General features: G+C 38.0%; 1 protein-coding gene across 1 annotated transcript in view; it reads right to left on the bottom strand.

The window, feature by feature from the left end:
* The window catches only part of SGK3 (serum/glucocorticoid regulated kinase family, member 3), a 70270-nt gene extending 58074 nt beyond the window's left edge, over positions 1-12196 (bottom strand). Inside the window, 3 exon segments of the mRNA NM_001190428.1 lie at positions 373-445; positions 5472-5555; positions 12119-12196. Coding sequence (NP_001177357.1) covers positions 373-445; positions 5472-5555; positions 12119-12196 — 235 coding nt within the window.
* Positions 12197-12984: the final 788 nt, after the last annotated feature.

Raw genomic sequence — 12984 nt, 5'->3', positions numbered from 1 at the left:
TTATCCTTAATGACCAATTAATTTATCTGAATCCAGACTGCTTGAATTTTACATCTCAATCTGATACTAGCTGGGACCCTGGGCAAATCAATTAACCTAAATGTGCCTCAGTTTCTTTATCTATAAAACAATAATGACAAGAATACCTACTTCAAAGGGTTTTTGTGAGGACTGAATGAATTAAAACATGTCAAGTGTTTAAAACAATGCCTGGTACACAGCAAACCCCTTCTTGGGCATTATTTTCATAGAACATGAGATCATTAGATTTGTGAGGCCTTTTACTACTTACTAAACAGCACAATGCGTACATTAACTACTTCTTCAAACTTCAACCATCACTTACAGCTGGTCTATGAAGATATTGCTTACCTGGATCAAAATTATCACCAAATATTCTCTTGGCAGGGATCTTCAGGGCCATAGCAGGAAATTGTTTCTTTAACTAGAGGATTAAAAAATAACATTAAATGAACTTAATTTTCTAAGTCTTCTAGTTATATATGTACCAAAACAAATTATAATGTGATTTTCAAGAAAACCCATCATAACACATATGTTTAGGTGTATATGATCAAATACATACTATATTAAATTATAGCAATAAAATCATAGCCTGACTAATCATCCTTTTTTTTTTTTAAGATTTTTATTTTATTCATTCATGAGAGACACAGAGAGAGAGGCAGAGACACAGGCAGAGGGAGAAGCAGGCTCCACGCAGGGAGCCCGACACAGGACTGGATCCCGGGTCTCCAGGATCACACCCTGGGCTGAAGGTGGCACTAAACCGCTGAGCTACCAGAGCTGCCCTAATCATCTTATTTTGTCCCAATAGAACATTTAGTATCTTTGTGACCCTGCATAAGTTACTTAACATCTCTGTGCTTCAGTTTTCTTGTCTGTAAAATGGAGATTATTTTAGCACTTAGATGAGAATCTGGAGTATAAGCTTTGAATACATGTTACCACTTATTACCTCAAGAGAAGCTGTGATCTTTGTGTTCTTTCTATATGAACAGACTGATCATTGTTTTTTTTGTTTTTTTTTAAGATTTTATTTATTTATTCACGAGAGACACAGATTGAGAGAGAGGCAGAGACACAGGCAGAGGGAGAAGCAGGCTCCATGCAAGGAGCCCGATGTGGGACTGGATCCCGGGACTCCAGGATCACGCCTTGGGCCAAAGGCAGGCGCCAAACCGCTGAGCCACCCAGGGATCCCTGACCATTGTTTTCTAAGAAAGCTGACGAATTTTGCTTCCAAAACCCTCTGCTCTAGTCTACCCCTTATTAATATTTTAATACATTATTTTATCAGATTTGCTTATCCCTAGACAAAGAACTTGGCTCTGAAGACATTAAATTTGGGGCAGTAAAGTCATTAATGGGTTAATGCTTATTTTTATTATAAGCTTGATGTCAAAGAAACCACACACACACACACACACACACACACACACACACACACGCAAACTATATATCCAACTACCAACTGTCAGGAAATACAAAGAATAGAAGAATGTATTAATCACTCTACACCATGAGTATGTGGTCAGCAAAACCCAGACCAAAGAATCTGTAGAGAAATGACCCTGCTTTTTCAACAAAAAATTGTAAAGGAAAGAAAAGAAAGGGGAAGGGGGAAACTTTGCGACATAAAGTCACTTCATAGATTTATCAACCAGTCATATAAACACACAAATATTTGATATTAAAATGTTACTGTTATTTTTAGATGTGATAATAAATACTCTCTATGTGTATTTTTAAAGAACTTTTATCTTTTTAGAGATGTGTACTAAAGTATTTACAGATAAAATGATATGAAGTCTAAAATTTGCTTCAAAATTACAGTGGGCTGGCTAAGGAGGGAGCTGAAACAAGAATGGCCATGTATCTGGAATTGTGGCAGCTGGATGGTAAATTAGATTATTTTCTATGTTTGTACTACTCTGTTTCTGTATATGTGCAACAATTTCTACAATTAAAAATTTTCAAATGCAAACTATACTCATAAAAATACATTTATATGGATAATAGTGTCTACAGACTGGATATTTTTTGTTTTTTCTTTTACTCTAAAAGGAGCACAGAGGAAGAACCTATGTTTTCAAACTTAGGGAAATCCAAGCCAGGTTTAACCTCACTTCTGTGGTTTCATAGAACACAACTGATACTGTTCCCCTGGTTTTTGCTCTGTCCCTCACCACAGGAGACAGAATTAGTAGTTACAGAAAAAGAAGCAGACAGAGAAAATGAAGAAATAAGAAAAAGAGGAAAAAAGGAAGAGAAATACAGGAAAAATGAGGGGGAAGGATAATAAAAATTCAACTATATATTAAGAAAAAATTTCTGCAAAAAGCATAAGATGGAATATTTGATAGAAAAAGAAAATGAAAGTGATCATGGTGCAAGAGGGTAGGGTACCCCAAAACAAACCATTCTACTTTACCTTTATACTTAGAGATACTCAAATATTAACACCCTATCTAATTAATCTCTAGCTAGCTATTTATTTATAGATTTATTTAGTTATTTAGTTATTTGAGAGACAGAAAGAGTGAGTACATGCACAAGTGGGCAGGGGGAGGCAGGGAGAGGCAGGGGGAGAGGGAGAAGCAGGCTCCTCCCTGAGCAGGAAGCTCAATGCTGGGCTTGATTCCAGAACTCCAGGTTCATGACTTAAGCTGAAGGCAGACGCCTAACCAACTGAGACACCTAGGCACCCAGACATCCCTAATCTCTAGCTATTTAAATCATGAAACCATCATTAACATGAGGATGGCTTTTCACTCAAGCAAGATCTCCACATTGCCAAGTTTTTAGATGACATCCCCTTCATTCCTCCTTCTTATAAACAGCTCTACAGAAGGAAATGTTTAGAAGGTAAATCTGGCTCATTTAATCTTTTTAAGCAAAATACAAAAAGAAATTTCAGCTTTTCAGTTATTAATAGTTCACTGAACAAAATTTAATCTTATTTCTCTAAGAAGTTCATATAAACTGTCTCTATGCATGTGTTATAGTACCATCATGATAACTATGATCAAACCTGTACAATTCTCAAAAAGTGCTGATCATGTATATAAATGTATCCAAGAATTTCAAATAGAGTTGGCAATTCAACCCTTACCCAGCCTCTAATATAAACTTTTTTTTTTCAATATAAACTATTTTTTAAAAATCACTCAACATTATAGGGGAGTCTGGGTCAATTAAGCATCCAACTCTTGATCTCAGCTCAGGTCTTGATCTCGGGGTCGTGAGTCTGAGCCCCATGTTGGGCTCCACACAAGGTATGGAGCCTACATAAAAATAAATAAGTAAATTTAAAAAAATCATTCAACATTACAGAATATATTCTCATGTACAAATTCTTTTTGGCTATTATTATATTTCAAAAGTGTGACTTTACTTACAGTCAAAAAAAGACTGTCTCAATATCCTTTGATTAAGCAATTTAAAAATATGTATTAAGTTACATATGCATTAAAGAAAAATTAAAGAACAGAAGAAAATACAGTAAAAATACTACAGTTATCCCTAAGTAGTAAAATATTATGGGTGATTTTTAAATTTAAACACTTTTATTTTCCTCCATACTCCAGATTTTCTAGAATACATATTAATTTTACATAGAAAAAATGGCCATCTAAAAAACTGCAGTATTATTTTAAAAGTTCAATTTTAACTTGCAAAGCATTTGAATATTATTTGGAAGAAAAACAGACACAGTGAAATGCTAAATAGAAATGAATCAGAAGCCTTACTTTTGTGCATTAGCAAAACATGGAATGTTGTACAGCTACAAATCTGATTAATTCTGGCCCATTTTACGAAATAACTTATCTCTTAACTGAGGTATGCTTAACTTCCTCCATATTTAAAGTATCTTACAAATGGTGAGTCACAGACTTATATCTATTTAACCCTATTTTTAAGGTCAAGATACAGGATTAAGAAAATTGAAAAAAATTATCTTCTTAAATATGAAACAATTTTTTTCTGAGGGATGCATGGTAATCTGCCATTTATTAAATAATGACATAAGGATATTCATATTTATTCTTAGGGCAGAAAAAATTTAAATTTGGGATTTGAAGCATAATTACTTTTTTTCTTAACTGAAGTAAAGCTTGAATCCAGAGCTCTCTTAATAATCTGAGGTCTATAATGACCAACACAGATGGTGTTCTTTGTCCTCCTAGGTATATGTGACTAATACATGCACAACACTGAACAATAATACACAAACACTGGTCACTGTATAGAATTGACCCGATGTGTTTCAATAACCATGGTGCTCTTGCTTCTTACTTTAGACAGTATTTGTAATTCCAAACACTGGATTAAAATTAACATTTAATATGTGAATTTTGAATATATAAGAGTAGGTTTTACAAATTTAAATAATTAATGACCCCTTACTTATCACCCCCCACCCTCCAGTAACTGTCAGAACTTACAAAAGTCCGTATTCATTTTAGTTGAGTTGGTTACTTAAAATCGAGAACCAAAGACTTAACTCTAACCAAAAATGAAACTGTGGAAGGAAGGTAAGCTTTTAACAAACATTTAGATCTAAATCTAGTTGCTGGGCAATTTAACCAGAAATAACATGATGACTAACAATTATTAGAGAGGCAGCAGAAAGAATTTATTTCTAATATTCTGACATTAAATGTATTTTAAGTTGCACGTCTAGGGATCCCTGGGTGGCGCAGAGGTTTAGCACCTGCCTTTGGCCCAGGGCGCGATCCTGGAGACCCGGGATCGAATCCCATGTCAGGCTCCCTGCATGGAGCCTACTTCTCCCTCTGCCTGTGTCTCTGCCTCTCTCTCTCTCTCTCTGTGTGACTATCATGAATAAATAAATAAAATCTTAAAAAACAAAATAAGTTGCACATCTAGTGTTTGTATCTTTAAGAGTTTACTTGGAAAGAGGATTGTTATCCTCTCTCTACCCTTTTTTGTAGGAATTCCAAAGTTAGGATGCTTCTGAAGACTCTGTTACTCTTTTCTGCTTATATATATAAGTAGAAATATTTAATCACTCAAAGAAATCTTTTTTGGGGTGCCTGGGTGGCTCAGTTGGTTAAGCATCTGCCTTCAGCTGAGGTCATGGTCTCAGTGTCCTGGGATTGAGCCCCGCCTCAGGTTTCCTGCTCAGTGGGGAGTCTGCTTCTCCTCCCTCTGTCCCTCCCCTGCTCAAGCATGTGTGCTCTCTCTCTCCCAAATAAATAAATAAATAAAATCTTAAAAAAAAAATGAAATCTCTCTTATTTGCAAGTTTTCTCAGGTGTTTTATTCTTTTTTTTTAAGTTTTATTTAAGTAGTCTCTATACCTAATATAGGTCTTGAACTTAAAATCCTAAGATCAAGAGTTGCACACTCTTCCAACTGAGCCAGCCAGACACCCTCAGGTGTCTTGTTTTAAATAAAAATCCTGCAGACTGACATTTACTTACAGTATTGTAAAGCTTATCAAACTCCGCATATCTCCTGAAGACAAACCACTCACTCCTACCCACTGAGACCAGAACTTTATAAACCTGTGGAAATAAAAAACAGTATAATAAAACTTGATTGCAAAAAAAAAAAATTCATTAGCGATTTAATAGGTGAATAATCTGTTTTTATTCTCATAAAATTGATACTAGACATTCATGTTTATACACGATTCTCTAAAATACATAAGGATATCGGCTGAAAGACTTCTTGAAAGGAGATTTTTATATTTTTAGGAGACATTTCATTTTTAAAATGTTAAGAAATAGTTCCATATATTTCAAGAGAATAACACAACGAACACCTGTGAACTCATTCAGATGTTCTGAATTCTAACATTTTGCCACTTATTTCATACTTTTTCCCCCAAAATTACACAATAGATTGAATTGATGCCATTCTCCTTTCTTCCTCAGCAATAACCATTATCCTGAAATTATAAAGCATTTTCAAAAGGATGCCTAGCACATAGTAAAGACTCAGTTATTAGTTCTCTTTCCAGGTCATCTTGTACACAGTATTTTTCACACTAGGAATTTATCCTCAGACTTCCTATACTACCATCTTTCATGTGATTAATATTTTCATATATACATAACTCCATATAACCATAGTCAAGAACAAGTAAGAAGAACAAACATTACAACCCCTAGAATATACATGAGAAAATGATGGCCCAAAAAAAGCTGAAAAACTTGCCCAAATTCACAGACTTATGAGACTGAAATTTAAATCTTCTAACCCTTTATGTACTACAACCAGTATCAAATCAACAATTATAATACAGAATTCTCTTAATTCATCCCATCCCATATTCTCAGAGTATAATTCAACATAGCAATGTAGAGAAAAGAGTTTGGGACCCCAATGGTCTGTGTCATTTCTTTTTTTCTTTTTTAAAGATTTGAGAGAGAGAAAGAGAAAGAGAGAGAAGCACACAGAGTAGGGAGAGGCAGAGGGAGAGGGAGAGAGTCTTAAGCAGATGCTACACTGAGCAAGGAGCCCAATGAGGGGCTTGATCCCACAACCCTGAGATTATGACCTGAGCTGAAACCAAGAGTCAGACACTTAACCAACTGCAGGGGAAAGGGACAAATAATAACAATCCAGGTATTTGAGGAAAAACTCACTGATATATGATTTGGGTTAGGAATTATAGAGATAGGAATTGCTTTGGGGTTTACAATACAGTTGTCCACAGTCTACTAGACAACAGAGTAAACCAGGTTTATTTTTAGAAGATGGGCATACAACTATGTATAAACTATCCTTTCCCATAAAAGATTGAAAGCTACATTCACAAACTTATAGTTAGATAATATGGTGAAGCACCTCTCTGATACTGTATGTGATTATAACATACAAATTTTATAGCACTAGGTAAGATATGATCACATTAACAAATGCACATTGAGAATGTAAAGCCACAGTCCTCTGTGAGAGGAAGAATAAAGTCTCACCTGGAAGGGTCTTGGTATCAATCACCTGAGTTAAGTGATGAATTACTTACACTGAAAAAAAAGAGCACTCAGGCACTCTACATGAGCTACATGTGGTGGTGGGTGGTAATACGGCACTTCCAGTCTTAACCAAGAAGGCATCAAGTTGTCTTACAGGAAGCTATTGGATATATGATACCAGATTTGTTTGTAAGACGACACTACTCACAAGGAAAGAATGCAGAAGTAGAGGATAAAGCAGCTGGTCAAGGTGCCAATGAAGCTGTACCATCTAAGATTAGACTACAGATTTATCTCATAGAGTACTCAGGATCAGACAGGATCGGAAGCAGGACTGCTATCAAAGGATCAGAAACCTAAGTTTAGATGATTGCAAGCTTCTTCAGTTATTTATGCTGGCTTCCTAGTTGTGGTAAGGTGGCTTCCCGTGGTTACCCAAGTAGAGCCAAGACAAGAACCCACAAATGGGTTCCAGACTGAAGCAGCTCTGCTGCAAATATGTTTATAGGAACTAAGATAAAGCCACCTGAAGTTACTAATCAGCACTATGACTTATGAACAAGGGCCTATTTTTTTTAAAAGACTTTATTTATTTAGGAGAGAGAGCATGAGCAACCAGGAGGAGGGGCAGAGGAGAAGCACACTCCCTGCCAAGCAGGGAGCCCAATAAGGGGTTCGATCCCAGGACCCCAGGATCACAACCTGAGCCAAATGCAGACACTTAACCAACTAAGCCATCCAGGTGCCTCCAGCAAGGGTTTATTAAGTCAGTTCTTTTTTTTTTTTTTTTAATTTTTATTTATTCATGATAGTCACACAGATAGAGAGAGAGAGGCAGAGACACAGGCAGAGGGAGAAGCAGGCTCCATGCACCGGGAGCCCGACGTGGGACTTGATCCCAGGTCTCCAGGATCGCGCCCTGGGCCAAAGGCAGGCGGTAAACCGCTGCGCCACCCAGGGTTCCCTAAGTCAGTTCTAATAAAACACCAATAGGTAAAAACAAACTCTTCAAATTTTAAAAAACACTTTCATTTGCCAAAGAAGCACAAGAATTCACAGAAAGCAGTACAATGCTTATTACAATATAAAATTACTTGTTTTTTATTTTTTAAAAAGATTTTATTTATTTATTCATGAGAGACACAGAAAGAGAGAGAGAGGCAGAGACACAGGCAGAGGGAGAAGCAGGCTCCATGCAGGGACCCCAATATGGGACTCGATCCCAGGACTCCAGGATCACACCCTGGGCTAAAGGCAGGCGCTAAACCGCTGAGCCACTCAGGGATCCCTACTTGTTTTTTTAAAAAAGATTTTATTTATTTAAGAGAGCACGCATGCACAAGCATGAGCAGGGGAAGGAGCAAAGGAAGCAAGCTCCCTGCCAAGTAGGGAGTCAGAAGTGGGGCTCGATCCCAGGACTCCAGGATCATGATCTGAGCCTGATGCTTAACCAACTTAGCCCCCTGGGAGCCCCAAAATTATGTTGTTGTTTTTTTTTAAGTATTTCCTTATTTCCTATCTTACCCTACCAGAATCTAAGTTCCTTGAGAGGAAAGGCTGTATCATTCTTGCTACCTACCATATCCCATGTCTAGAACAGTACCTACACGACACAGAAACTCAATGACAATTTGTGGAATGGATTAATGAAAGTATAATTGAAACTTGATTTAAGACATCATAGAAGGCAATGCATCTCTCTGTTAGAAGCTTCACAGTATAGAGCTATATAAAAGATAACTAGAGTACAAAAATACTAGCAAATAGCAAATAATACAACATCTATTTATGTTCCCAAGTATGACACAGGCATCTGGGACCTGCTGAAGCTCAACACAGAGTCTGTGTTGGGTAAGGTGGAGTCTGTGTTGACTAGAACTGAGGTTCTTTTTTTTTTTTTTTTTTTTAAGATTTAATTTATTTATTCATGAGACACACACAGAGAGAGGCAGAGACCTAGGCAGAGGGAGAAGCAGGCTCCTTGCAGGGAACCCGATGTGGGACTTGATCCTGGACCCCAGGACCACGCCCTGAGCCAAAGGCAGACGCTAAACCGCTGAGCCACCCAGGCGTCCCCTAGAACTGAGGTTCTTGAGGACTTCCCTGTAGCAATCAGTAACTAACATGTGAACTTAGTATTACTTTTCATTCAACATCAATTCAACAAATACTTTTTAATATCCATCTCTGTTCTGGGTACTGATAAAGCAATAGTGAGGGAAGTTCTTATTTCAAAGGCCCTTGCATTCTAGTCTATTCTAGTAATAAATAAATACAAAATGTGTCAGGTAGTGATAATGCTATTAAAAAATTAAATAGGGTAGGGGCACTTCAGTAGCTCAGTTAAGCATCTGACTCTTGATCTCAGCTCAGGTCTTGATCTCAGAGTTGTGAGTTCAAGCCCTGCACTGGACTCCATGCTAGGTGTGGAGCCTATACTAAAAAAAAACCAGGGGGATGCCTGGGTGGCTCAGTCGGTTAAGCATCCATCCGACTTGTTTTTTTAAAAGATTTTATTTATTATTTATGCATGAGAGACACAGAGAGAGAGAGAGAAAGAAAGGCAGAGACAGGCAGAGACACAGGCAGAGGGAGAAGCAGGCTCCATGCAGGGAGCCTGACGTGGGACTCGATGGAGGGCAGCGCCGGTGGCCCAGCAGTCTAGTGCCACCTTTGGCCCAGGGCGTGATCCTGGAGACCCAGGACTGAGTCCTGTGTTGGGCCCCCTGCATGGAACCTGCTTCTCCCTCTGCCTGTGTCTCTGCCTCTCTCTCTCTCTCTCTCTCTCTCATGAATAAATAAAATATTTAAAAATTAATTAATTAATTAATTAAAATAAGAAAAAGATTAAAAAAGGTAAGCAGGACAGAGAGTGAAAACAGTAGGATGGGGTGTTAAGATACTATTTTATAAAGTATGGTCAGAAAAAGCCTCTCTACAAAGGCAACATTTGATAATCTGAAGCAAGGAAATGAATAAGGTGATCTGGAGAGGGCCTTTGAGTATGCAGGGGACAGCTGTGGGACAGGTGAGTAAGAGTGACGTTATAGGCTTCCCTGCACCTTTCACAAAAGTCAAAAAAATACCTCTACCAAGAAAAGTACATGGACAGTGAGATAACCCACTGCCTATATTTGCTATATTTGAACTTCCATTAAATTTGGCAAGAGCGGGCACCTGGGTAGTTCAGTGATTGAGCGTCTGCCTTTGGCTCAGGTCATGATCCTGAGGCCCTTGGACCAAGCCCCACATCAGGCTCCCCCCAGGAAGCCTGCTTCTCCCTCTGCCTGTGTCTCTACCATTATCTCTCTCTCATGAATAAATAAATAAAATCTTTTAAAAAAATTGATATGAGGCTATGCCCTTGAAGGAGAGAATGCTCAAAGGTAAAAAAATAATTAAAAAAAAAAAAAAAGAGAGAGGGAAGGAAAAAACCTTCACACACACTCCACTATTTTACTGAGGTATATGGACCTCTTGTTTACCATCGATGTGATGTTTCTAAGACTTCCTTATAAGATTATGGAATAAATGCACAATGCTTAAGATACTGCTGCAACAGACACTGAGCAGAGGCAAATGGCCAGATACAATGCAGTCTCTACTTTGGGCTTTGGTATAGGATATGGAGGTACATTTATTAAGAAACAGAGAACAGAGGACAGAAGAAGAGAGGTTATTTCCAGCTCCTTAACTGGGATTCTGGGAGAAAAGTGTCATTTGGGGCTCCAGCCCTACCTAGTTAAGAAGGGAGACTGGAGTGGTCAGACCAAAGGGTTCAGTTTAACTCCTCAATTTTCCATTGTGACATGAACTCTGAGTTGAAAGTCATTTGTCATGGGATGCACCTGGCAGGAGCCAGGAGATCCCCAAGTCAGAGGCTGAGGTAGACCACTTGAGTCAAGAGCAGTGAAAGCAATGGCAGAGCCTCAGTAGGGTCAACAGCCATCAAGAGCTAAGGAAAGCTGAGTCAGCAGTGAGTCACCACCACTGTGGCCAAGCCAATGAAGAACAGATCACAAATCAGTTGATCGACTGTAGATGCCAGCAATGAATGCCAACAAAATGTCCAGGGCTAGATCAGGTCAACCACAGCTGGCTGTCTGCCAGACCAGTCACTCTACACCCGGGACAGCAAAGATCTAGAGGGCTAACAAAAATACAAGAGCCTTCGGCAGGCTACCATGAAGTCAGTCACTGACTCAACAAAATACCATGAAAGGGGACACCTCTCTACCCATAAACTGCAACATCAAATTGGAGAAGTGTGTGTTCAAGTGGGAGAAAGAGAGCAGAATGAAGACAGCCCAAGCATTTTAACTTAAAGGAACTGCTTAAATTTTAGCTCGAAGTAAGTGTTATACAGAATTGGCTTAATTTCTTCATAGCATTCAGCAGGTGGGAGCTTACAAGGAAGAGCAGATCAGTTACAGACAAGATAACTGATACTGTTTCAGGGGGAGGAGGGCAGGCGATCTGGGAATGTACACACAAACAGGACTACTGGAACTAAATACAGCATGCTTCATTACACTAATTAGAGAAATGGCTACTCTCCAATAATAGTCACTGATACAATGATCCAGCAAACATTCATTGTCCTTATTCTTTATTGTTCTATAGTAGATACTACCGTGATAAAAAGTAAAATTAGAGATCGACTAATCTTGCCTTTCAGGTAAAAAAAAAAACCTTTCAGGTGGAAAAAAAAGATAAAATACTGGATTAAACATTTTTTAAAAACTGAGGTATAAAATGATTAATGTCATAAGAAAGATGCTGTGGAAATTACAAGACAGTCAGTGGTTCTTAATATGGGATCAATGACTTCTGGAGTCCATTAACCTGACAATGCATGCAAAATTGCAAGCATGTTTGTAGATCATTGTGTTTGCACATTTTCTGGTGAGAGGATCTATTAGGGTTCCAAAAGCTTCTCCAAGGGTAAACAGGGAAAAGTCTGAAAAGGAGACTATATTCTGTTACAGTACAAAGGGAAGACTGTGGAGGATATATCATTTGAAAGATAAGTAAGGTCTGGATATGTGGAAACATGGGGAGGATGTTCTGGTTAAGGAAGAACAAAAGGAGAAATGGAAATATTCTCTATTCCATTGTCCTCCATATGCTTTATATTACATACTTACAGTAAACCTCTTCTTCTTCTCTCTGTGTTCATCAGAGCTGGGAATGCTTACACTTGGGCAGCTTTCTTTGTAGTCCATGGTATAATCCCTTTGGGTTTATTGCCTCAAAAGGACACCAAAAAATGAGTCCGAAGAAATAGCAGAGGACAAACACAGCTAGCTAATCCAAAATATAAAACCTCTTGAGGTAATATTCAAATTCCATCATGCAACCTTAATGAACAGGAAAAAAAAAAAAGAAAAAAAACACGGATTAGCAAAAAAAATCTAAAAAAACCCAATGATTTGTCATTATTCACAGGACTCATTTTATGCTTATTCTGGGAGGAATTTACATTTGATCATATGTCTCAGCCCAGGTTAGAGATATAGTTTCTCTTATGTTTCTCTTAGCTAAATCACAATCAAACATGTGCATCCCATCTACCTTCTCTCGCTACTAAGAAATTCATATGGACTAACCCAACTTTCACCTAAAAGGGTTCTATTCTGTTAGATTTCAAGCAAGGTTTTTCAAAGTATGTTTTTCAACTTTTTTTTAAAGTTTATTCATTTAAGTAATCTCTACACCCAAGGTGGAGCTTGAACTCACAACCCTGAGATTAAGAGCTACGTACTCTTCCGACTGAGGCAGCCAGGCACCCCTAAAGTGTGTTTTTCAGACTTTTTGCATCAAGATGAGGTGAAGCCTGCTTCAGATTAGGATCCTATATAGTGGTAGGTAACTATTTACTTCCATTTTACATGTGAGGCAACTGAGACATGGAGATCTTAAATAAATTTGCCTATCCAGGATTTGAACCCAGGCTGTGTGGCTCCAGTCTGGACTCTTAAGCATTGTGCTATGCTATACATTCTAACAACTT

This window comes from Canis lupus, chromosome 29, assembly GCF_011100685.1.
Source record: "Canis lupus familiaris isolate Mischka breed German Shepherd chromosome 29, alternate assembly UU_Cfam_GSD_1.0, whole genome shotgun sequence".
NCBI lineage: Eukaryota > Metazoa > Chordata > Mammalia > Carnivora > Canidae > Canis > Canis lupus.
This window is presented reverse-complemented; position numbering and strand designations above follow the sequence as displayed.